General features: G+C 42.8%; 1 protein-coding gene across 3 annotated transcripts in view; it reads left to right on the top strand.

The window, feature by feature from the left end:
- The window catches only part of DOCK8 (dedicator of cytokinesis 8), a 719,019-nt gene that overhangs the window by 120,238 nt on the left and 571,040 nt on the right, over positions 1-27,741 (top strand). For all 3 annotated transcript variants that reach the window (XM_086961229.1, XM_086961230.1, XM_086961231.1), the window contains one exon: positions 17,156-17,331. In XM_086961229.1, the coding sequence (XP_086817355.1) occupies positions 17,156-17,331 (176 nt within the window). The remainder of the gene's footprint in view (positions 1-17,155; positions 17,332-27,741) is intronic.

Below are 27,741 nucleotides of genomic sequence, written 5' to 3'. Positions count from 1 at the left end.
ATTACTCATACCGCTGTGGAACCCTTCCTGGCTTTCCCTGTGTAGTGTCCACTCCTGGGCACCCCCAGGGTGAAGCCAGGCATCCCCAGCGCTGTTGGGGCCGGTGTGGAGGTCAAGCAAGCTATTGCCCAGGGTTGCAGCGTGGGGCCCATGATTAGAATAGGCACTGAGGCAAGAATTGTCAGGTCCGAGGAAATTGAGTCCAAGACCCGCCGAGGCGGGAATTGAACACTGGTCCCGGGCCAGAACTCTGCATCAGGGTCTGCCGCTCTAACCATTGAGCCACACTCCTCCAGGGTGAAAGGGTGAGTGAGGGTGAGTGTGTGTGAGGGTGTGTGAGGGTGAGGATGAGGGGGTTTGAGGGTGATGGGGTGTGAGAGTGAGGGGGTGTGAGGGTGAGGAGGTGTGTGAGGGTAAGGGTGTGTGGGTGAGGGTGGGTGAGAGGGTTGGTGAGGGTGAGAGGGTGTGTGAGGGTGAAAGGGTGTGTGAGGGTGAGAGGGTGGGTGAGGGTGGGTGAGAGGGTGAGTGAGGGTGAGGGGGTGTGAGGGTGAGGGGGTGTGAGGGTGAGGGTGTGAGGGAGGGTGAGGGGATGTGAGGGTGAGGGGATGTGTGGGTGAGGGGATGTGAGGGTGATGGGGTGTGAGGATGAGAGGGTGTGTGAGGGTGAGAGGGTGTGTGAGGGTGAAAGGGTGTGTGAGGGTGAGGGTGTGTAAGGGTGAGGGTGTGTGAGGGTGATGGGGTGTGAGAGTGAGGGGGTGTGAGGGTGAGGAGGTGTGTGAGGGTGAGGGGGTGAGGGGATGTGAGGGTGAGGGGGTGTGCAGTGAGGGAGTGTGGCGGTGTGAGGGTGAGTGAGGGTGAGAGGGCTTTGAGGGTGAGGGTGAGGGTGTAAGGGTGAGTGAGGGTGTGTGAGGTTGAGAGGGTGTGAGGGTGTGTGAGGGTGAGGAGGGGTAAGGGTGTGTGAAGGTCCGAAGTAAATGGTGGCAGGGCAGACATCATAAGACAGAGAGAAGAGACTGCGTGGTGACTGCTTGGTCAGTTTCAGAATCAGGGGGGGCAGAGTCAGCAAGTCTGCAAGGGATCAACGTGTCTAGAGGCAAAGCATAGCGAATGTGGCATTGCAACTAGCAAGTCGAGTGTTTTCAACCTGAGTGTCCCTAGAGAGATGGCAACACAACATTTGAGGAGCAAGGCTACTGTAAACAAGCAGGGTAGGCTTTCACTTTTGTCCAGAAAAAAAAACGAGAAAGGTGCAGAGAACGCCGAATAAAACACGGCTTGCCCGCGAAATGAATGCCAAAAAAAAAAACCAAGCTCTCGGCATTGGTGTGGCGGGGAGCGGGAGCACATTCCTTTGAAGTCTAATGCCAAGACTCAGACAAATGGTGGTGTGCGGTGTGCACGCGGGGGACAGGGGAGTGGCAGTATTTGAAGTCTGATGCCGAGGCACAGACAAATGGTGGTGTGTGAAGTGGCTGGCTCTGTGCACACACATAGCTCACATGAACTGTATGATATCCGCAGGCTAGGTAGACTTTTCTTTTCCCCTTACTATAATCTCGCCTATTTATCCCTGCGGGATATAATAGGCGAGACCTAAAAAGGCTTGTTGGTTAAAGATATTTAAATTGTTTTGACTTTTTGGAATGTTTACTCTACAGTCTAAATTGTTCCTTTTTTGAAATGCTAAACCGAGACAACACCCTAGACAGGTTCATTTTAAAGGTCTATAGACATGTTTCAGGTTTGGTGTGACTATTGCAAATGACAAAAATCCTAGTGGGGTATTCTCCTTTATGGAATAATCTGATAGTGCCTGAAGTTTGAGTAGCTTAGGGCTCACTTTGTTTAAAATCAAATTTAAAACTCAAATACCAGCTATTCTAACATGGGCCCATCAATCTTTTCAGGAGCTTTCAAATTAATGTTGTATTCCCTACTGTGAGTTTTCCACCTGCATACATATTAACAAATAGTTTCAATGTCCCAATGTGGACGCACATCTTTTTAGTTTTATATAAAGATCTCGCTTCTAAAATGTAATTTTTTTTAATTCACTTACTTTAAACTTAGAAGTATGTTTACCTGATTGGGTCAGCAAAGGGTCCCAATGGATCAATATCAAAAGGAATTATTTATTGATTCAATAATTGGCTAAATTTAGGCTTCATCACTGACTGACTATTTTTCCCTTTTATCTAACCATGGTGAAGATTCTCAAAAGGGTGTACTAAAGCACAAACAGCAGGATGGTGTCCCCAATGTCACTCGACGACTGCTGATTGGCTCCATATGTCTGTCATGGGACCCTTATCACCGGTCTTTTGCCTATATGTATTTTCGACACTCTCTGTGGCCATCAGCACCAAAATTGTTCTCAACAGATTATTGATTAAGCTGAAAATTACCTAAGATTAACAATAATTAATTTTTTTATGCTGTGTTAATTTACTTGTTTGCAATTTGCATACCAATAAAGAGACACAAGCTATTCAGATGTGCACCAATGGATCTATAAAGTAATGCATATTTCTACTTTGAAAACAGATTTTTGTGACATATCACCCTCAAAAATGTAGTCGGGTATGAGGTCAATTTAACAAAGATGCTTTTATGGAATATACCACTGTTTGAGACACTTTACTGATTTAGCTGATTTCTATTGATGATAGTTTGGATAGTCCACTGTTATTAGATAATACCTGACTGTGATCTATTAGGATATTCTTATAGTGAGATAAATTCACTGAAAAAACCATAGGTTATAGACTATATATAGTTAGGGATTAGCATTTACAAAACCTTAATTTACTCGCACAAAACCATAGAAATTCGCATATATAGTTAGTTGCAATAACTATATATCGCGCACCCGCAATCCACTGCTGATGATGTCACATATTACATCATTCATGACATGGTCAGTGACATCACTGATGACATCTCAAATGGGTTTTTCAGTGAATTTCAATGGTTTTTTAATAGCAAATATGAAAAACTGTAAAATGTCAAGTACGTGGTAGGTAAAAACATTTTCGTATTTATGCACGCTGATGTGCTTTGAACGCTGCCCCCCCCCCTCCTCTTTTCTTTTAAAAATTGGAAGAAACAAAAAGTATTCCCTTCCATAAATAACCCAAGACTTTTATTTTGTTATGACAAGGGAACGAAATAGAGAATAAACTATAGTTGGTCACCATGGGGTTTAAAGAAGGGATGGTTCTTCACCAGATTAGATATTTTCCCAGACCCTCATTCTCCAATATGATGAACTAGGCTAAAATTCTTCTGGTGCCTGCACCCTGTCACAGAATATCACCCTAAAACATGGAATCTCCCAATCACCAGATTGAGTTGAACCCCACAGTAAGCCTTATTTCTTCAGGGCCTCAGAATTTCTTTTGCTTTGCTCATGGAAATTGTGGGATATTGGAGAGATAAGGTGTCACCATTAAGAAAGGGTAGTATTTAAATTTGCATATCAATTATGTTAAACCTTTTAGACATATGATATGCTAGCTTGAACTTATGCTTTACATTTGAAGCCGAATTCAACAGCTTAAGTAAGTAGGTTTTCGTAGTTGTAACTTTAAAGGGTGATCTAGCAAGTTGTAAAGATTTTCTAAAACAGTGGAGCGTATTTAGTTTTTTAATGTACATGTTTATGAAACGATTACACAAAGGAAACATTTGTGAGTTTTAAATTTCCGGAGAAGTATAATTCACCAATAGCTTTCTCTGTAGATGTTTTTCCATTAACAATCCCAGTTCCATCACCCGCCCAGGATATCACTACTGTTAGTTGTCATTGTTGCTTCTGTTTTAATAAAAAATGTTTTAAGGTGTTTACTGTTTTTGTTGCGATGTATATATTTATAAGTTATTAAAGTGTTATAATCCTACTAATTTTTTATCGATTATTGCTCTTTGAGATATTCCCTGTCTACAAACAGAGAAGAATAGGAATATTCTGTCTCCCTTTGCAGATAGTGAAGGATAGGTAATGCGGACTTTTGTCCCCCGTTGTAATCCGTCATGCCTGTTTTTCTCCCCACTGATTGATTGATTGACTGGACATTTATTGTTCAAGGAATAGTTCTTTCGAGGTATTCTCTGTTTGCAAATAACGTGGAATAGAAATATTCTGTCTAGTCTTTGCAAGTAGTGAAGGGTGGGTAATGCGGACCTTTGTCCCCCGTTGTAATCTGTCATGCCCATCTACTCCCCACTGATTGATAAACTAGTTCCACCCGGACCATTTATTAGAGGTACATCATCTGGCTCAACCGGAGGGTACCCCTAATAAAGAAGACATATGTAAAATATGAAGTAATCACTGTATCCTGGTAAACAGAAACTTTAGCATGAAACACACTTGAAAAGGAAGGGAAAGAAATCGAACAGAATCAGTAGGCCACTGATGAGTTTTTGACTTCGCTAGAAATAAGAAACATGAAAGTGGTGAGAGAAGCCAAGCTTGACGTTACGGCAGCCACGAGGTAGCTAGGCTCCGCCACCCCCCCACTGCTCCAAGCATGTCTGTCCCACCACCCGCCACGCCCAATAAGGGTAACATGAAATAGATACAAATCAGCAGATACCTACCCCCATTCCGGAAACTCCCGAAGTGCAACAGGTTCGCGGCTACGCCCATCCGGAAGACGAGGCCTTCGGCTCGTGTAGGGCGAGTCCTGCTGGCAGCCGTCGGCCGGGGAGGTCGTCGCGTAAGGTGGGCCAGGAGAGGAGCCGAGGCCGAACGGATCCCTAGTCCCATCCTCTTCTTTCTTCAATAATGGCTGAGACAACGGGGGGGGATGTCTTGCACATGCCACCGACCCCCCCCCCTCCCCTCGTATCTCCTGGTCTGGCCCCGGCTTGGTATGAGCTCCCCGTTCGGTCCTGAAGCGGCGCCCTGCAGGCCACGAGGGGGGGATGTCTTGCCTCTGCCTCCGACCCCCCCCCCTCTTATCGCCTGGTCCGGACATCACGGATATCAACGCCAGGTGTCGGCGTGGGGTGCGCTGGGAGGGAGAGGCGGCGCGAACGAGCCTCTCCCACCCCCCCAGGTGGGGGCCCCTCAGCTGCACCCCCAACGCTCCACTCACCCAACAAAAGGTCTCGTCCACTATTGCGAGGCAATGATGCTCCGCTCACCCAGCGGGGGTCTCGTCCACTGTTGCGGTGCAACGGCGCTTCTGAGTTCAGCTAGAAAATGAGTCCTGCGTCCAGAAACGTTCTCCTCGACTTTGAAGATTCTATAAGAGCCACGGGGGCCCCCGACACCCGCAGACACCCCCGATGGGGAATGACTGCCATGATCACCCACGGAACGACCACGACGTAGCCGCGGGACGTCGGCGCGCTCATGCCGGCGCCGGCCTTAGTCTTGAAATGACCAAAATCCTGCAAGACTACCAACTTGATAAGTTCCGGTGGGACACCAGTATGACCCGGTAGGAGAGATTGTTGCCTCCCACCCCACTTTGACTGATGGTTCATGTCGCCAGTCCCCTCTGCTACCCTTCAACGAAAACTTTTGGACTGCCGAAAGAGGTCCCGGTCCAACCACGAGTTGGTGGAGACATTTTGACTATACTTGGACCTTCCTGACCTCACCCAAAATGGCGCCGGTACAAATGAAACTATCAACTCCTTGTTGTGCCCCGATTGCTCAGCCTTGATATCATGAGATATGTATGCAGTTTTTAGCACATGAATTGATATGGGATAAGACTGATTATATGTTCGGACAATAAATTGATCCGGGACGGGTACTGATTACACGTTCGGACAATGAATTGATATTAAGTTCTAATGCATCATTGATTACCGTATTTATTGAAGGTTCGAATTGTCGACACTTTTGGTACTTGCTCACAATGAATTATCGATATGATTTTGTTGCACTTGTCGCACTTTTTACTATGAAATCAACGACCACTGACTCTGTTATGTTTTCCGCAAATAAATACCCCCCCCCCCCATTTACAGTTCCAGCCTGCTCCGTGGCCAGCCCACGGGGTTGTAGGCCCGTATTTGTGCACCAACATTTTTATTAAAGGTTTTTGAAAAAGCGAACGTAGTTGTAACGCGTAGATTGGTAAGTTTCGAATAAATGGCCACTGTTTCTGATATATAAAAAAAAAAAAAAGCAGGTGAAATGAAGCAGCTCGATTAGTTAAGAGTTAAAAAGTATAGTACGCAGAAACATTGCAAATATGAATGGTCCAGGTTTGTTGTAACTTATGTTAAAAAGCGGCGACTGTTGAAAATGGCAATGTATATGTACATAAGCGGCGTTCAGTTGTGTTCACCATACCCCTTGCTGTAAACAGAACGAATACCGCGAATCGCTCACAGCATTATCCCGCCAGCATAGACCTATGCACGCACGCAAACGACAGCCATTTTTAGGCACCATGGCCTCTCTGCCCGTTTGTTAAACCACCAGCACCCCTCCCGCGCACACAACTCATGCATCGACCATAAAGCCCTCTCCCTCTGCGTGACCCTCATGAGAAATAAAACTCTGTTCTTGTGTTCCTGCTTCCAGCGCCCATCTCTTTATTTGGTAACCGTTCAAGATGGGAACTAAGTGGCGTCTTGTGCCAGCAGCCTGGGCATCGGTTGTAATCTGGGCTGAATTTTCCTCAGCACGGGGTGTGATTCTCAGGGAAGAGCAGCGCATATGGGAGGAGGTTTATGGCCCATGCATGAGAGAGAGAGCGTGGGTGACCAGTGCATGGGGGAGATGCTTGCGAGGGTGGGGAGCCATGCTGAGGATCGGCGACGTGCAGAGAGTGGGTCTGGTCAAGGCATCTAAAATGGCTGCTGTGCACGACAAAACTGTGGCATTGGAAAAAAGGCAAGATGGCGCAGACAATGTTTATCAATACGGATTAATTTATAACAATTATTTTTAACAAAATATTTACTCGCAGTGACAAAATGGCGGTCAACACTTCCTGATTTCCTTCGAATCGAACGTTAACAGACGTCACGCAGCAAAAAAAAAACGCTCACGCGCAGCCGCTGGAAGACATGTATCAACATATATGAGCCTCCTCAGCCACCCTCAGAAAACATAAAGGGTCAGGATACGTCTCCCGTACCCCCTTATACCCTGTAATTTAATTAAAACGAAATACAAAATGACGAATTCCCGTTTCGCTACCTGTTCGCGAACCGGGAAGCGCTTCTACCGTGAAAAATCAATTTTTTTTTCCCACGGGACCCTTTATTAACCCCAACATCATTCCTAGTGGGTCAAGAGGGGTCTACCTTGCCCCCTTTCATTAAATTCCCCCTTCGTTTTTCTCCTCCTCTTTTCTCTCGATCCTACCGAGAGACAAGATGGCGGCCGCTCTGGACTGTTTAGAATGTTGACAGACATCGGAGAGCCAATCAGCTTCGCTTCGCAAAGCTCCGTTACGCGACAAGTACGCGAACTGGAGCGCTATCCGGGACGCTGTCACAGATATATCTGTTTTTTAAAACGTTAATTTCTCAAAATCCACCGGAGCACATATATTAAGACCCAGCAAAGGCACATCGGGCTAACAGTCCCTACAATTTTGCCAAGTTTCGTGTAAATCCATTCAGCCGTTCGAGCTAAAAGTGAGGCCAAACGCCCTATGGAAAAATGAATGGGAAAAACGCGTTTTGGGACCCCCCTTTTTTCTCGGCCCCCCCCTTGACGAAACCCCCCAAATTTTCAGGGGCTGATCAGAAACAAAATGTGCCATTTTCCTGAAAATTTCAGCCGATTCCGTCCACAAACGCCAAAGTTATTAGACATAGAATTTTCAAAAGTTCCATAGAGAAAAAATCCTAACTATATATACCTACTGGCGACCGCCAGTAGGTAATATATATACACATATATCTGTAAGATATTGTAAATTGTTGACCTATTTGAAACGATTGAAATGTATACATTTTCAATAATTTGGAAATCTAAGTAAAATGAGCATAACATGAATTGCATTGATGTTTTAATGACACTTTATTCGTCTTTAACATTATGAGTTATAATGCATACTCAAAGTCAATTTTTTGATATTTTTCACTCTTATAAAGAAATGATGGGGCACAGCGTAACAATCTCCAAAATGGCTGGATATTAATAGAAAACAGCTAGAGCAACATTTGTATCCTAAGCAGTGCGGTAAGAGACACCAACAACAAATAACACAGATAGGACTTGTTTGAGCAGGCGATAGAAGGCTCCATCACAGGGCACAAGATGGAACATGGAAGACCGAAGTACCTGTAGGAGACCCTGGATTCCACACTTTGATGACTCACCTAGGAATTGGTTGTTTTCTTAAATGTAAGATAGGAGCTGACATCAGAACATTTGTAGTAGTGTTGGCAGTGGGGAAGACATAAGATAACCGGTAGTGTAGGCACGAGGCAGTTTAGACTAAAGGTGGATGGGTGGAGATCAGCTTTGGCAATGCTTAGCACTGGCACATAGAATATCTGGGGCCACTCAGAGAGAGGAAAGTGTGTGCCAACTGGGCTACTGGAATCCATGAAGATTCATACATAATTTATGAGACTGGGTAACTCAGAGGAAGACATGTGGTAAGGCAAATAGAAAGTAAATAAAGTAATATAAAACGTAATATAGAGTTCCTGAATGAAGTGGCTACTGTGCAGCTGGGGTGAGTTTTGCTCAAAGAGGAGCAAAGCACACTCAAAATCAACGTTACAAAGGTAAGTCCAATGGTGGAGAAGATATTCCAAACTGTTTATACATGGCAGAAGAATGGGACAACGTGTATATTGGTGGCCTTTTGCACCAATAAAATGGTAAAGGGCTATTACGCTAGGAAAGGGGTCGCATGAGCCACAAAGAACAATGGCCCAGGGCAAACAAAGAAAAAATGTATACAAAATCAAAACCTTGGTGGTTTATAAAACATTTTTTTAAACTACAGAAAACAAAAAGGGTTCTTAGTTTGTTAGTTTAAATCAGCTTTAATAAGGCTCATAAATCCAGAGAAAAGTCTAAGGGCCTCATTTATTGCATTTTGGCGTCGGTCAGTGCAGCAAGGCACCTTTCTGCAATGCCCTAAGCCAAAGTGAAAGGGCTGAAATGCACCGCATTTAGGCAATATGGTGCGGCCTTCCTGACCTTTCTGCTTGCACTGGCGCCATTGTGACAACCTTGCGCAAACGTATGCACCCTTGTGGGGCCTCCGTTGCAGGTAGAATTGTTTTTGTGCAGGAAGGGGCACCGTCCTGTACGATAACAATCCTACAAGGCCTTTTCCTCTTCCTATGTGTGCTGCAGAGTGCAGTACACATGGAAAGAAGAAAAACCGAGGAGAAATAAACATAATTTGTTTTACACCTCACTCGGAAGGCATACGGATTTGGCGCTTCCCCAGGTGAACATCGCTTTGTAAATCAGGGGCGTCATCAAATTCCATCAGTGTTGCGTGGTAAAAACCACCACAATGCCCAGGGAATGTCTCCTGGTTGCAGAGTAAGGCAATGCAGAGAATTGCACTGTGTCGCCTTACTCATGATTTATGAGGCTACTCAAAGCCACTCAGGGTGACTTTACGTGGCTTCATAAATCTTTATGAGAGCCCTGCGTACTGCATGTACCACTTTACGTGGTGCAAAAGTGACCCAGAGTGTCTGCCTTCATAGAGGCAGGCAAAAGCTCTGGCAATCAAACATTTTTAAAGTTCTGAATTAAATAGGTGCAAAATGTGGGACTGCTTGGGATAAAAGCAAAGAAAGGTGTGGCATATATCCCAGAATTGCCACTTTTCATAGTCTAGAAGAGTGAAAAATAACCTTCTTGACATAATGTGAGATGGTATCATATGGCTGAATTAATAAAGTTACATGACATAAACCAATCAACATCATAGAAATTGTGTTACATAAAACAGGCTATTCCACAGAGTGCTTAAACAAACTTTTAATGACTAATTATCCCCTTTACTCTGTGTGTTCCAGTTAGTATCCTGGAATTGTTTCCTGTCCAGGTGTGAGACCAAACGTCTGCACTAGAGCATACTTCATGTGGGTGTAGAATCAGCTACTCCTTCCGTAACAGTTAGAAGTGTTTTCCTCCCCATTGTAGGTACTAACTCCCACAATAATGCTCCAATAATGCTCCCTAGTGTTTCTGGTCCAACCTTTGCATTATTAATACTCTTTCATAAGAGGCAAATCATTTGTCACTGTCTTTCCCCACCACAAAGCTAGGTACTACTTGTTTAGGCAAGTAAGGAGTGTGTGAGTCCACCCTGTAGACACCTCACCATTACTGCAACCATCTGTACTGGACGTGAAATCCAGTCTGGCCTTCTTCTATTCCAAATTCCAGTCTCTTCTCCTATAGTGCTCACATCTTCTCCTCCAAAGCTAGAGCAACCAGCTTAGTCTGTACGTCCCTCTCCGACTTGTTGCCTTGAAACTCATTCTGGTAGGCTGACAGTTGTGAGGTGCTCAGGCTTAGAGGGCCTTCACTTCCAGCCCTAGAAAGTTGACATGAGAATCTTCTTTAAGACAGAGCATCTTCTCTCCCCCCCCCCCCCACCTGGGGTTTCATCATCCTCTTCAATATTCTCCTCTGACATGACCTGTATCTGTTGGACTTCTTCTTCTGGAATGCAGGTCCAATTTAAAGTGCATGTCTCTGAACAGGGCTTTCAGCTCTGCCCCTGTGAGAGTTTTCATAGAAGCCAGATTTACCTCCAAGTTCTCTTAGACTTTTAAAAGGTCCAGACATTGAAATAAAAATTATTTGAACAAATCAGAAATTACCCAATAAAAGACCTGATGCCAATTAAAAATCTATTTTTGCTCCCATGTCAATGTGGGGATTTTTAATTTCCAATTTGCTAGCTGATTGCTACTGCTTATCACAAGTTCTGAATCCCACCGCTGAACACCAATGTGAGAAAGTGGGTTATTAGTTGGGGTGGATGGTAGTCACCACAGGTAATAATGCCTCTGTTATTGTTAGGCTTATTAAAGGTTTCGGTAACTTAAAACTGAGCTCAATCCCTGGTAGCTAAGGCTCAGAGCAGACAGGCTTAACTTAAAAAATTTGTAAAGCATTTATAAGTATCAAAACAGTTACAAAGTTGAAAACACAACATAATGAGAATCTCACTCAAATTTATTTAGAGAATATGTTAATAAGCAAAATGACACAATAATGACAAACATTCAATAAGGGGAACCAGGGATATATATTTTTGAAGTTCTAAATAAAAACCGCATCAAAACGTTCAAATGCTCACGAGATTCCAGGACAAAGGTATGGTTACAGTCTGACTGCGATGGAGCACGGGTCAATTGCGAGGCCTGGTTGGTTCCAGTCAAACAGTTGCCTTCTGACTTAAAAGATTCTGAAGATGGTAGAGTCCTCAGTGTGGCAAGGCAGCACACTGGATCCAAAGACTGGTCATCAACAGTGAGTTGCAGAAGGACAAGGTCTCTGGGAAGCCATTGACGAAGGTGGGGAAAGGTCAGAGAGGGAAAAGTCCAAATCGCACACCCAGGAACCTGTCTATGTCGATCGAATGCTGCTCAGCATTGGAGCCAGTGATGATTTCTACCTTTGGACTTAGAGACCTTTCTGGAAGGCAGATTCCTTAAACAGGGCAAGGCTGCAGGCTGTACCAAGAGAGGGTTCAACGTCATCGAAGGCTGAGCTAAGCCGAAGTCAGGCCTTCCGGAGAAGCACCCTTGGCAAATAGTCTTGGCAGATTGGTCCCACTCTTCTGTAATTTCGCCAGCCAAAAATGCTTGAACAAGTCCCAGGGTTTAGGGTTAGGCAAAAGGAATACTCTCTGACACCAGCAAAGGGTTCCAGAACCTCACAGCAGGGTCTAGTGCAAGTCCATTTGAAACTGGTGAGTGGGACTTTCTTAGGAAAGTGGACGTCTTGCAGCTTTTGTGCCCCTATAGCTTGACAGCAGATCAGCCAACTGACCCTTGGAGTCCACTTCTCAGTCCTGGGTACAAATGGGAGCAGATACAGCGCTTAAGGTTTTCCTCACTGGTTTCAACTGCAGGTGCAGTCCTTCTTTTGTCTTCCACAGGCCCAGTAATGTTTTGAATAAGGTGCCCAGGGGTGCCACATTTATGCTTGGCATTAGCCTATGGGTGGGTCCCTGACCAATAGGGAAAATGTTCCCAGGGGTAACTCTACCCACTTTTGCTGTAGTTCCTGTGTGGCCCATTGCAAACAATTACACAGTGCCTTTTTCTGCCAAAATCCAACATGGCAGAACCTTTCCTCCCTTGTAGAGAATTCCTGTACCCACCCTAGAGGTGTGTACAGGCAAAGAAGAAGCAAACCCTCCCCTGTGATCACTCAAAGCTGGAACTGGGGCACAACTCTTCAACCACCACTGGGATTGGTGCCTGACTGGCTAGAAGGGCAATAGAGGGTAGACCCTGGTGTGAGCTACATCTGCCTGTGACAGGACAGTCCCCTTTGAAGATAATGACACTGCTAGGCACTGCCCAAAGGGTCATCCTGTCAAAGGAACATACAACTCCCACACCCAAGCGCTGGGAGACAATTGACACCTAAAAAAGTGGCTCTTCAGCTCCTGGGTGACAGCTGGAAGTCCAAGTAAATGGGCTTCTAGAGGCTTTGGGCAGGCTAAATTTAACTTTTTGAAAGTACATTTTGTAAAATATTTGTTACAAATCCAATATTACCAATTCATTGGCTTGCTAATAAATATTTAAAAAACTTAGAATGAACTTTTATTTGGTTCCTAGGTGGAGATAACTTTATTAACTTTAAAAAAGTATCCCAGTGCTTTCTTAAGGAACAACTAACCCAGCTACAGTGAAACTAGCTTTTAGGACAGTGCCACTGTTAAGACATGTTTAACAATACACTTGTACATGTCCTAGTTTTAAATATCAAGCACCTTGTCTTATAGGCATTTAAGGCCTACAAATGAGTGACAGTTTAAAATTTAAAAGGAGGGTTTAGGGCTATCAGAAGGGGTTGTTTTGACAGGACACATTTGCAAAGCCAAGTTAGTTGTGGCAGGCCTGTAGGCATGTTTTGTATTGTTAATTTAGTGGTGGCACAATATGTGCTGCAGTCCACTAGTGAAATGCAACGTACAGGCACTGGGTACACTTGGTGCCAAATACTAGGGAGTTATAGCTAAGTTAAATATGCCAATTAGGTGTACACCACTTCAACATGTTTTAGGGGTCAGAGTTCATACACTGGACGCCGAACAGCATTGTCTCGGTGTACAAAGCCCCAAAACCAGCAATACAGTCTAGAGACAAAGTTGACTATACAAAAAGGAGCGTTTTCCTACAGACAACATATGTGCAACGGGTGAGAAGAGAGGGTGATACTAGGGACCTCCAGAGAGAACATTGACTGCACATGATGGAATCCCCATAATCACAACATGAATTGGGTCATTGAGATTGAATATGCTACTAACAATATTCTCTATATATAATCCATATTCAGGAGCATTTAATACATGACTGTGTGTAGTGCCTTCATTGATGTTTAAGTGTAGAACTTTCATTGTTGAGGCAGTTCGGTGTCAGTTACGGGGGAGGGTCAGTTATCTTATGATTTCTTTTTACCTGTGGTCGATTCAGAGTGTTTCAACTCATGTTAGAGAAAATGTGATGATCAGTAGTGTCTGCTTGGATAAAATGTTCATTCATTTTATTCCTGAGTGAGTCAAATGGATGAGACTGTTATGCTGATTTCCTGAGAGAAGTGTGATTGATATGATGGAGTCCATGCTGACCTACCAATCAGATCAAAAGAGCACTTGGAATGTAAAATACAGCATGGGGGAGTCATGCAGACTTAGCAAACCTGCTATGCACACAGCACTGGCACTTAAGTTCTTGATCTACTTTGCCAATTGCTGCAGTGCTCAAGTATTCACAGATTTAAGGTAGTAAATATTTCCAGAGTTGCATTCATACTTCAAAGTTTCAAGGATGGGGCAGGCCCCAGCAAGAAATCCCTCTTTGCAGTCATTGAGGAGATGGCTTGTGAAGCAAGGGGCCAAACCACTTCCTGCATCGAGTATGTCAGACGGTTGCTCAGGGCTGGGAACAGTGCCACACAGACACAGTCAGAAGAGAGAATCTGGGCACAATGACACCAGAACCCTAAGATGGCATAATTGAATCATGACGTATGTTAGTCACCAGGTGTGCATTTTTCATGTTACCTTGTTTAGTGTGGCATGTATAATACATTTTAAAAATGAATTGTTTATTAAAAGCAGGAAGCTGGGAAATGCAGTGTATTGTTTCATCGTCTCAAGGCAGTAGTGAAAAGAGTAGAAAAACATTGTTAGTTTCTGTTATTACGCAGGTTTAAAATTGAGTCTTTTGGTGTTTGGAAAGCATATTTTGCCTTCAACAATGATGGTGGCTCTTTGCAAAGCTCAATTATCAACTAATTGGTGGCTGAGCGCATTATTTTCGGTTGGTTATACTTTAGTTATATAGAATGTCATTGTCACTGTCAAATCAAGCCAGATTTATTTTCCAGAATTCCTAACTATAACTCATGCCCCACAAATGCACTGCTCATTCCCCCACATATTACATCAGGCATGACATCTTCTATGACATCATTGATAATTTGGCTGCAACATTTGGAATAAATCATCTAGGAGAAATCTTTGCATGGCGAGGGCACGAGTTTTAGTTACCTTAGGGCACGAGTTATCGTTTCTTGAGGTAAGTATAACTAGAACTGCTGAATTTCTATGGTTCTATGGTTTTGTGTGTGTAAAATGGGAATCTAAGTATAACGTCTTTGTAACCTTTGTTTTTTTCCATACATTTCTAAGGTTTTTAAAATTCTTTTTCCCAACCGTAATGTCCCCTGAGCCCTCATACCCACCACCCCACGTTGCCTCCCTCTGCTGGGAGCATGCAGCCGGCATTCTCTTTTGCAGCATGAAGCACATTAATGACTTAAATTATTTTAGTCCTTGGAGGTTCCTGTGGAGACAAGAGCATAGGTTTCAATTCTGCTTTACAGAACGAATTGACCTGTGTCCCAAAAAATGAGGACATGTATTTAAAATCAATAAGAAGTCGGGACACCAGGACAGTCCTCTGAAAACCGCGACTGTCCGTGGAAATCCAGGACAACTGGTCACCCCACACATGTACATATGCATAGAGGGTTTCATCGGTAGTTGACTGATGTGGGAGACTGGAGTGGAAGGACCACTCTGCCGGCCCAGGAGTGTAAATAGAAGTTCTATTAGGAAGAGCAGGCTGTTCTCTGTCTGTGCACTAGCATGCTAAGAAGCTGGCACTCATGCTAAACTTGAGTGGACAACCTCTCCTGTTACAAGAACTTGCGGCTCTATCCCAGGAGCCTGTAGTAGCCACTGAAGCTCAGGCCTTTGTGAACATGAGTGTGAAGAAGGGAAAAGAGTGGAGTGAAAGTTAGCGTGGGTTACTTGTTGGCAAAGATGCTTCCACTGAAATGAATCCTTAAATACTTCGGCAGTTTGGTTTCTTGTATGGCGGTGGTGCTGTTGTCTATAAGTGTGTCATGTGAATTCTGTCTCTTTTATGCTGGAGCAATTTAGACATAGGTATTAAAGCAGTATTTGTAACATAACAGATGCCTCTAATGTCTCAGGCCCGACCCTGGAGCATAAGTGCCCTACACAGGTTCTATCAAAAGAAATAACAATCAGAGCGCCCTAATTAGCGGCCTGCCACAGTGATCGGTCTCCTGTCACAGTGAAGAGCACAGACCCTGCTGGGCCACAGTGATCCCCAGTGGCAAGTTGGCATTTTGACAGGTACCCTGACATACATGTGCTGCCCCCAGGGCAGGCTGGCAGATTTTGCATCATATCATTAGCAGCATGTATATATCTGCTGTACATGTAGCTGTTTTGTACGTGGCGCCCAATTTATTAATAGGAATAGCCATGATTTTCTTCCTTGGAGAAATATTTATTCCCAGTAATCAAACGAACACTAAAGTATTGGAACTTTAGATTAGTTCCATTCCCTTTCATGCCAGCTGCTCTCTTCGGGGGGATTTTATATTGTTTTAAAAACTGTTAAAAACAAATGTTCAAACAGCCCCATTGCTCTCCGCAGGCGGGTGTACCGTTCGCACATGATAATGAGGCTAGTTGAGAAGTTTTTTCCTGGGGCTAATTTTAGGCGCTAGTACTGTCCTGCCTGAACACCTGTTCTTGCTTGTAAGTGTGTAATATGAGCTTCAAGACAACATATGAAGAGTAATAATGATCCCGAATCCTGATTATTATTACTTAGTGAGTATTGCCTTAACCTCACCAGTGGATGGGACTCTAAGTATGTGTAATTGTAGTAATTTGCAGCCTTTTGTGTTTAGTTTAAATTTGAAAAGCACCTAAGACTTTGAAAACTATATCTTACTGCATATTATCGGTCAAAAACACAACAAATAGTGCACCATCACACAGAATCTCTGTTTAAATTAAAGAATCAATTTGAGTTTGGTGTAAACCTAAGTTTAAGTACAACCTTTTGTACAAAACGTTTGCTCTAGCGTTTTGTACAATAGGTTTCACTTATATATTCCACATGGTACATTTCTCTGGGAAAGAAGAGGATTGGAACTGGGTCGTGACAATTATCTATAGGGATAATTGACACAAGTAATACTGAATCATATTAAGACAAAAAGTTTAGCATTTAATAAGAACCCAGTTGTGCATAGGCACAGCCATGTTTTATTTTATTTACATGAGCTTTATAAAGTTCAAACATGACCCAAGCACTGTACATAGCAAGATCAAACCAAAATAAGCAAAGTAAGCAATAAAATAGTAAATTCTGTTACATAAATGGGTAAAGCCAGATCCTAGTATATCGTTGGCAGTCAACTGGACCTGTTCTCGGCCTTCTGGCTGTGGTGTAGGCGTAAATGTATCTGAACATGAAAATTATTTGGCTGAACTTAAACTATGAAATCTCACCATAATCTACTGTTGAAAAATGCTTCTACCCACCACATTAGTTCCTTGTGAATGTGGGAGGATGGGAAGTTCTAAAACCATGTCTAAAATGAAGTCTTTATGAAGCCACGGTGGCTTGCTTGATGACTAACACTACTTGATGTTCTTCACATCCGCAGCCTCAGTTTTATGACGTAGTGGAGCCGCTGGACTTTGAAGGTGTCCTCATGACACAGATGAACAATCTGGACCCGGACCTCAGACAGGACCTTGGAGACTTTACTGAGGATGATTTGGACCTTGTCCTCACTCTGAAAGAATGCAGGACTTTGCAGCCTTGTCTGCCAGAGGAGGGGTAAACACTCTTTTATATTGTTTTTAATGGCAATACTGTAAGGTATGTCCAGTTTCTCGTTTTCATGTTTATTACTTTATTTGCAGTTTTCTCTAGTGAAAACTAGACCAAAGAGTGCATCAGAGCTCTTAGTAAAAGTAGCAGGGGTTCAAAAACAAAAGCATGGGGCGCATCATTTGGTGAAAGGTTTTTGCAGTCCCAGGATGGAGAAGCCTCATTGGTTTTCAAGTCAATACGTAGGCCCTGATTTAGATCTTGGCGAACAGGTTACTCCGGCACAATGGTGATCGTCCACCGAAATATAAGTCCCATGGGAGTGGTTTTCAAGTCAATACGTAGGCCCTGATTTAGATCTTGGCGAATAGGTTACTCCGGCACAATGGTGATCGTCCACCGAAATATAAGTCCCATGGGATATAATGGGATTTATATTTCGCCGGACGGAGTATCCGTCACCGCTGTGACGAAATAACCCATCCGTCAAGATTTAAATTAGGACCTAAGTGTCCATCCAAGTATTTAAACAACAGATTGTGTATGTTTTGCTTTTCAGTCTAGAAAAGATGGAGGTGCATATGGGTAAAAAAGTATATCTTGACATAAAAATCAATACCAATATGGCATGGAACTGCAGAATATAATTAGTAAATTACCTATCTCTCAATTCTTACTTAAATAGTAGATTTAAGAGTGAAAGTGCATTTCTGGTCATTGGCTTATAATCATGATAATGCATCACCATAAATGAATCTGTTCTACTTGAAGCAGATTAGAAAATAGCAAGGAGGGAGAAAGACGGGGGCTGCAACTGCTACCATCCAGCTGATAATGTTAGAAAAAAGTGACAAAATCTGGACTGGAAAAAATCAAACGAGTGCATAGTTATGTGATTTTGTATTGTAAGTCATTCAAAGCCCAAAACATGTTTTAAAGCGTATTTATATATTCTGACACCAATGACACATGAAAGTACATCATTGCCCAGATATAAATCTATTGAAGAAGAAAAAGTATACCCATAAAACAGTAGCATTCATTTCACTAGGATAGCGGAAACTTAACACACATTCTTTAATGTTCTCAATAAGCAAACAATTTATAATCTGTTTGAATTGGAACGCATTATCATACTTTCATATACAGAAAGCCTAAAACTTCTTTAATAGAACTTTCATCTACATGGACTATGCCAGGCACCAAGCATTTTAAGTCTGCCACCAAATAGTCAACTCTTACTCAGTTCCAACTTTTGTCATTATTTTGTAATGTAATTATATAGCGCTTACTACCCTTGACGAGACGTTGAAGCACTTTTCAGAGAGTAGCACGCTACTCCGGAACCCAAAATAGATTTGTGGTGGATTAGCATAGGGAAATATAAGTTGTTAGTGCGAGCGGTGGACATGTGAGTCTGTTAGTTGGACTTAATAGTATAAAGGAGGGCTAGACTAGGGGGAAGTGTCTAGAAAGCTATATGTGGGAGCTCATAGTAGTAAAATGAGGTCTGGGAGTAGTCAGAGGAAGGATAGAGAAGCAAAGAGTCTAGAAAGTGTTAATTTGAGAGATCATAGAAGATAAAAGGCGGTATGGGATGAGTAAAAGGAGGGATAATGGTCTGTCCAACACCTTGTAGTAATTGGTTAATATTTTGTTACTGCTTTTTAATAGGAAATGTCCATACCTGTTAAATCCTTGTGTTCTCTTCTTTGTACCTCAGTAGCAGGCTTGTAACATTTTGGTGGGTCTAACTTAGACCTTCTATGAATTTTTTGAAATTGTGGGGATAGTGTTCACAAACAAGCACAGTACTCCAGGTGCAGGTGAGAGGTTCTCCTACAGAGCTTTATAGTTGTATTGCAGTTTGCATTTCCTGCTCCTTATACCTCTAACTCAGCTCGAGAGGTGTTTAAAGTTCTTTTCTCAAACTTTCTCAGCTTCACAGATGACGTAAGTTGGTAATGTTTACAAAACTCCCAAAAAGTAGATTTGCCTGAAGAAAAAAATGGAAAACCTGTGTATTGTAGGAGAGTACTACATAAAGAAACCATTTTTGCTGGACAATCAAAAACTAAAAGGTTTTTTGCTACAGATAAAGTTGTGCCCAGCTAACAAACTTTGAAGTTTACACACCCACTCCTTTCCCCCAATGCTTTGTCCTACTTTGAAAGGTAATAAAATAAGTAAGAGTGCAGCACTGGTATGATGAGGAGCGCCCAATGATGAAGCATGATACCCTAACAGGTGGGTGAGGACACCAAGGTCTGACTTTCAGGTCTTTCTGTGACAGGACTATCAGCCAATTGGGTCAACCCTTGGTGACCCCCTTTGGCAAAGGAAGAACTAACCCTTTCTTGAGATTCATTGTATTTATGGGCAGTCACACAGGACAAACCTAGCTCCAAGACGATGGCTAGCTCTGCGTAGGTTATTGAACAAGAGAGTAAAGAGGTAGGGAGTAGGACAAGGAAAGGCATAAGCTGTACTTGGTATTGTGGGGGAGCTTTAGTGTAGGCAAACTTGCGAGATCAATCATAAGAAAGGACCACACATAGATGAGATTTTTCTTGAAAAGAAGAGTTTTCAATGCATTCCTGAAGTGCAAGGTGTGTCATCAGTTCTAGATCTTTGGAGCATAGCCATACATCTTATCTTTGTCTTTCTGCATTTACCTTTCTTGAGCCTCATTAGATTGTTTTTTTTTTAATTTTTTTTTTTTTTTATCCTCATTTGTGTGCATAGCTCCAATCTATCAAAACCAAGAAGAAAAACCACCACAGAGCAATGAGCCGACTGGTCGTGTATTGTGCTAACTCAGCTTATAGCTGGTAGGGGAATTTATATAACGAGAAGAGAGGCCAGTTCCCTTCAGCACCATATACACTAACCAATCTTAAACCTGCTTTAGGCGGTACCTTAGTTGATAGTGCCTGAATTATCGAGACCCCTTTAGTACCAAGACTATTAGTCTTGTTAGCCAGGATAGGCAATGCGCACATTAATCATAGGACCTGGGGAAAAAAAAAACCCCCAGGCGTAGTCACGACTATCCAAGCATGGTCCAGAACGCTCTGCTATTCGGATTTCCTACCCTGGCTAGATCGAGTTTGGAAATTTGAAGGAGTGATGTTCGCCATTCATGTACTGTAGGTGGTTGAACATCTTTCCAATGTCTACATATCTCCCTACGTGCCGCTAGAATGGAATAGAATATCAATTTGGTTACTGCGTTGCAGGTTTTATTTTTCAGACCAAAGATAACCAGAGCGAGATCTATAGAGACATGTTCACCCACAGATTGTGATAGCTTATTCCTAATAGCTTCCCAATATTCCGATAGATTTGGACATTCTAAAAACATATGTGTATCCAAGGCTGCAATTAACCCGCATCCAGGACATAGAACTGGACCTGTTAATGAGAACTTAGTTAACCTATGGGGAGAATAATATGCCCTATGTATGGTAAAAAGGTGGTTCCTACGAAGCCACGAAGGTTTAACTAAATCCCAAAGCAATGAACAAGAAGCAGTCCAAAGCTCTTCCACATCTAAGCCTGGCATTAGTTCTGCCCACAGTGTTGTCGGTAACTGAAAGTTGACATCTATTTCATCTATTATTTTATTGTACCAACGCGAAATTTCTTTCTTTGCCACTGGGCTGTCTAATAGACAAGTTACCAAGTCGCTAAAACCACCTATAGGCTGCTTGTTACTTCGCGTTGGCTGCTCTTTATATGACTGTGCCCAGCTGGAGATCTGGATATATTTAAATCTCGACAAACTTGGGCCTACTTTGTTAATAAGATAATCCCATGGGAGTAAAGACCCATCCATAAACAGGTCTTCCCAACTATAGATACCAGCTTCTATTAGCGGATTATTAAGGGCATCTATTGTCCATAAGGGAGGAGCGGGTAGGTTCCATATCGGAGCCTTCGCTGAATAATAGCCAATTTTTATCGCTTGCCTAACTTTGTACCAAGTAGATACAATCCCTTTTAGAACTTTCAATTTTATCTTCTTAAAGAATTTGGGGTCACCAAACTTAAACAAGAAACCGGCTTGACTAACTCCTTCGCATTCCAGTAATATGGAAAAAAGAGGGCCCATCCCTGTAGATATTGGGGTTTTAAGCAACATACGCATGTGCGATAGCTGGAACGCCCATGCGTATATTTGAACTTCTGGGCTAGCCAGCCCACCCTTCTCCCTACGACGCCTAATTTTTTTCCACGAAATTCTGGCACTTTTACTATTCCAAATAAAGCTGGTGATTGCGCTCTGTAGTTTGGCGATTAGTTTTGAATCAAAATAAAGTGGAATTGAATTAAACAGAAAAGAAACTTTCGGTAAGATACTCATCTTCACCAAATTCACCTTACCCAAAACAGAGAGGGGAAGATGAGACCAATCTCTCATAAGTTTCCGACACTCTGCAGCTACTTTGTTAAAGTTAAGAGAAGCAATCGCGTTGATATCCTTAACTATGTTCACCCCCAGATAGCGAACTTGGTTTTTGGATGTCCCATTGTTATCAGTTATATTACTATTCCAGGACATTGACTCTGTCTTGAGGGCATTGATTTCATATCCTGACACTTTCCCAAATGTAAGGGCCTGTTCAATTATCTCTGGGTATGCTTCTTCATAACTTGTAGAAAAAATCATAATATCGTCTGCATAAAGTGCAACCTTCTTATCCCAGCCACCATAAATAAAAGGTTTAATGAGTATATTGTCTCTGAGAGTCTGAGCAAATGGTTCTATATATACATCAAAAAGAAGGGGAGACAGGGGACAACCCTGTCTGGTTCCTCTCATAACCTTGAAGGGCTCTGTCAAGCCTCCATTAATCAACAGTGAAGCAGATGGACTACGATATAGAAGATTTATCGTCCTCCGAAATCTATCCCCCACGTTGAACCTCCTCAAGGCCTCCGACAGGTACAACCAATTCACCCTGTCGAAGGCCTTGGTAACATCCAAAGTGAGGACAACCAGAGGAATTTCCTCCTTTATAGCAATATCCATTGAACCAATCAATTCATACGTAAGCTCACATAGCTGTCTCCCTTTAATAAACCCCTTTTGGTTCGGAGCTATGATATCAGGAGCTACCCGACCCAGCCGATTAGCTAATATAGATGTAAAAATTTTATAATGGGCGTTTAGTATAGAAATGGGCCTGTATGAACCACAGTCTGAGGCGGGTTTACCAGGCTTCCTGATGAGGGTTATAGAGGCATTATTCCATGACTCCGGTGGTAACTCGCCATCTATAAGAATTTGATTAAACAGAGTAGCCAGAACTGGTGAAACCTCTGAGATAAGTTTTTTGTAAATTTCACAAGGCATACCGTCCGTGCCTACAGCCTTTCCACTCTTTGCTTTCTTTATGGCCTCCTCTACCTCCGATATGGTTATTTCCCCGTCCAAAGAACAGGACTGTTCTGTTGTTAACGATGGAAGAGATATACCCTCGAGCCAATTAATTATGTCACTCTGATAAGGCTTAAGGTCGTCCTGATATATAGATTGAAAAAAATTTCTGAAAGCTGCTCTGATTTCCTCATCCCTGGAAACAGTGCCCCCGCTGATGTGACTAAAGATATGTTGTTACGGACCCGATCAGATTTTGTTTTCCAGGCAAGTAATTTTCCTGCCCCCTCCCCATATTGAAAATGCGAGAGTTTACTTGCCTCCCATCTCTGTATGACCCGTTTCTCCAGAACTGCTGACAATGAAAGCTTCAGCCTATCCAATTCTGCGTGTTTTGCGGCCAGGATGTGATTATCTATAGGAGCAGTGTTATGTATATCATTCTGCACTGTCAAAATGTTACTTTCAATGGAGGTAATTTCGTCTGTATACTGTCTACTACGATAGGTTACTTTATTTTTAATGAGACCTCTTAATGTACACTTAAACGCGTCCCAAATTATTCCTATGGAGGCTGTATCTTTATTGGTACTAAAGAAGTATCTTGTTTCTGATTGTAAAAATTCAATGTCCTCTATTGAAGAGAGTAGAGATCTGTCAAAGGACCATATTTTAGTAAGAGGTGTCGTAGCCTGTTTTAGTTCTAACTTAACTGCAGAATGGTCGGAGAGATGCATTGGAGTGTATTGTATTGAAGTAATGTCTTCAGCTAGAGCTCTACTAGTGAGAATGAAGTCAATTCTGGATCTATGTCTATATTTCCAGTTCCTAAATGAGAATTCTTGCCTTTGACCCTCTCTGAACCGCCAAATGTCAATATAGTCGTATTGGTTCATTAAACCTAGCAGACAATTTCTGGACTTAGAGATGATTTTCTGCCTACTATTAGGGGATTTATCCAGAAGTGGATTCAAAGTTATGTTGAAATCCCCCGCTATAATCACCGGGTCTGGGAAACTAAGCAAATGACTAAAAAGGGTTTCCAATATTGAGGGGTCATCTATGTTAGGGCCATAATATCCCACAAGTGTTAACTTGGTGTCTCCTAGTTCTATTGCTGCGATAACCCATCTCCCTCCAGTGTCTGCTTTCTGCTGTTTTATCTTAAATGTTTCGGATTTTTTGAAAAAAATCGAGACCCCCCGTGTATTAGAACCTTGTGTTGTTGAAATCGATGATTCTATCCATCTATTCCTTCGAACCAAATCGAGTATCTCACTTTCAATTAAGTGAGTCTCCTGGAGGATAATGATTCCCGCATCGATATCTCGAAGATATTGCATGATTTTGTTAGCACGAGGTTTGGTGCGGAGACCATTAACATTCCAGGATAATATTTTGAGTTTACTCATTACGTTGTGAATTAGAGTTGTTCATTAGAGCTGAGAGTAAGAAGAAGAGATTGGACAATTCAAGCAGATTATTACTATTTGGCTTAAGATGAAAAGAAAACATAGCATTCAAAAACTTATTTACACAAAAAGATTGGAGCTCATTTTTAGAAGTGTGGTTGTGCCCCCCTACCCCCCCATACCCTCCCCTCCTCCCTTCCCCACCCTGGGAAAACCCCGTACTCACCAACCGGAAAATTTCCGGAAGTAAGTGCCCATAGCTCTTCCCCATCTCGCCACCACGTGCCTTTAATATTTATAGTGTGACTCGCCGTTACATTTTATGTTTATCTTAATGCGAGTATTGTTGTATATTTTTATTTTTTCCTTTTCCACTCCCTGATTTTACCCCTTTTATTCTCTTTTTTTTTAAAAAAAAATTTTTACTTTTACTCTTTGTGATCTTCTATTATTACCCTTTCCCTCTTCCACAAGACTTCGCTTCATAGATTCATATCTACATTTGCTCATGGTAAGGTGCGGTTTGTCATCATTTCCCTAATCAATGTATTTTAGCCTTATAGCATTAGGTATTTGGGTTTTCAGGCGTGTGGGGGTTTTGAGATTTAAGAGTTAATAACGTTCTTTTAGTTCGTTTGATTGTTTCAACACATCTTAGTATCACTCCCTTTGTTTCCTACTGCCAAAGGATAATAAAAGATCATCTGCAGCCTGCACTGATCTAATGTTGTACATTTTGTTATCTAGCATAATTTTAAGGGATGCAGGGAAACCCATCTGTACTGTAGCGCCTAGCTTACGAAAAGCGTCCATCCTTTGGCCCAGCTCCCATTGTTTGTCCAAGGTGAAGCGGGACAAATCTGAGCGAATCTGAAAGTTATAACCTTTATATGTTTGCGACTTAAGCTTAAGTGCCTGTTTCAAAATATGTTCCTTCAATGAGTAGGTGTGGAAATTTACGAGGATTTTCCTAGGCTTGGTCCGCTGGAGGTTACGTCTGAAGGGATCCCGATGTATGTGTTGAATGTCCGCTGCTAGCTCCTCAATGGATTGAGAGAGATTTAAAGTTTCTTTTAATAGAGTGATTATGTAACTCTTAATATCCGAGCCTTCGCTCCCCTCAGGAATATTCAGGATGCGTATGTTACTACGCCTCGCGTTGTTTTCTAAAATCTCCATTCTTTCTGAGAGGGCTTGATCTTCTTTCCTTAATTTTGCGATATCCTCCGTGGTGCCCTCGGCTCTCATCGATATTTGGCCCACTGTCTCCTCCAAAGCTTGAGTTCTCAACGTCAGATTGCCTAATCTCTCATCAAGAGACTCGCAAAAGCTCCTTATCTCTCTCTGATTAGAGGCTGACTCAGCAAAGCCTTGTTTAATCTCTGCTGATAGTGCCGCAAACATTGTTTGTACTGAGGCTACGGATATAGTTTCTACACATGATCCGACTGCATCACTTAATTCTTGAGGTGTTTTCAAAGGAGTTTCAGAGAATATCCCAGCCTCAAAATTATCTTCAATGTTAATAATAGGGATTTCGATAGGATCATTACTGCCATCTGCTGGAGAAATGGGTAATAACGTTTCATCCACTGCCTTTAACATTTCAGAGTTTATTGTAGCTAGGTCCGCTGTATTTTTAAGCACTGAACTCTCAACCTCAACCTCATTAAGTGGACACTCCTCTAATTGTAATGTATGGGACAAGTCAATAGTAGCAGTTTGATTATCTACTAGATTGGCTAAGGTCTCGAGGGGCAAAACTTGCCCTTTGTTTTCCATGGTCTCTGAACCGAGTTTGGGAATATTATTAGTAGATTGGGATTGATCTTTTCCAAGGTTCAAGATTTGAGGGACCACCTTGAAATATGAGCGCAGAGATGGGGTAATTCTGGGAATGGGAGCAGTAGGGGGTTTCGCTTTGGAGCGTTTCCTTCCCCTTTTTGCTTTAACCTCAGTCGAAAGATAAGAGGATGTTTCCTGGTCTAAGTGTGATTTTGCGCCGGATTGTGGGCTTTTTCCTAACTCAGAAACCTTTCTATCAGCCTCTTCTTCAATATCTTGCAATGCGCTTTTTACTTTCTTTTTACGGGATACGCTGGCCCCCACTAAACCCTTTACTACGCTCTTACTTCTTAACTTCCTAGCAGACTCTGCAGCACTCATGTGTGCCAAAGTTAAGCTTGGGGACGTGCAGTAAGTGGAGTAAGTTCTGCTGTTTATTACCTCATTAACGCTGTTTTCACTTACTATAGAGATTGCAGAAAATTCGGTGGACCCGTCCTTTGATGTAGCACTTGTGTATGAGAAGACAACACCGCCGTCTGATTTAGTGCCCGGTGAAATGCTAACTCCAAATGTCAGCTTATTGATGTGAGAGGCTCCGTTAGCTCCGTTAGCGCTGGCAACCCCGAGAAGGCATTGAATCTGTCTCACTCTGTGGAGCTCCAGGGCGGCTTGTTTCCACCGCTGCAGTGCAGGTGCGAGCTCAGCACACGAAGGGCGTTCACGTTCGCCTCGTTCGACTCCGCCGCCACAGCTGATTGAGCTGCCGAGTCTGCCGCGTCCTCCCTCCTGAGCGCTGCTCCTTACACTGGGAACCCGGCACATCGAGGTAGGAGCGTTATTTTTTTCTTTTTCCACGAAGTTGAAGAGTTGGGTCGACAAAAGGTGCTCCGTGGTCTCGTGTTGCTTTGCAAAGTAAGCGAGTCAAATTTACTCAACTACCGGCCAGGCATCTATGGGGCGAGACGGAGCGGAGCACTGCTGCAGTCAGCCGACTGCCGCCATGTTTTCCCCCCATTGTGTCCTCATTAGATTGTTGCTGTGGCTATTACAATGATCTTGATCTTGCTTCCCAGATAAGGTGGGGTGCTCAAGTTTACTATTTTGTAGGTGAAGCATCAAGCTTTTTAGTGGTTGGAGACTGGTCTGTCCTAAGTCTCTTGATCACTCATTTAGCAGTGTACAGGGCACTCTTGAGGACATAACATCTCATATCATATATGGAAGATAATTGACCTCTTTACTGAAGTCTTTTGTGCCATGCACAGTAGTTAGCAGTAGCCGCTCTCTCTTAATACAATTTCCTGGTAACAAAGTCAATCTTCTGATGAAACACTGACGGTGCAAGTCCTTAACCCCTTCGATGCTGGTGACAAAGCCAGCTCGTCATGGGCGTTACGTGCGCTGCGCGCATGACGAGCTGGCTTTGTCACGTAACGCGGGTTTTTCGAATTTTCAGCGCGCAGCGGGAAAACCCGCTAGCGTGCATGCGGTTAAGTGGGATTTTGGAGATTTTACAACCTTTGCACATGTGGGAAATTTCTGTGTGCATGTGCACCTTTTAATGTATTTGTGTTTACCTTAGGCCCCCCATCTGTATCTGCCCTTTTCCCGCAAACTGACGGGCATCAGAGATAACCCAGTCGCTCTATACTACAGAAAATATTGTGTAAATGTTTTATTACATCATGCTTCACGGGAAATGACAGCAGAGTGGGATTAGTCTCCACAAGTTGAAGGCATTTGTAAGCTTTACAAAATTCAAGTATAGAGAATTTTCGTTCTGACAGTAGCATGTTAGTAAAAATGGCAAATAAGCAGCCATGCCTTATTTAT

The sequence above is a fragment of the Lissotriton vulgaris genome, chromosome 3_1 (genome assembly GCF_964263255.1).
Source record: "Lissotriton vulgaris chromosome 3_1, aLisVul1.2, whole genome shotgun sequence".
Classification (NCBI taxonomy): domain Eukaryota; kingdom Metazoa; phylum Chordata; class Amphibia; order Caudata; family Salamandridae; genus Lissotriton; species Lissotriton vulgaris.
Note: the sequence above shows the minus strand (reverse complement) of the source record. Positions and strands in the feature narration are given on the sequence as shown.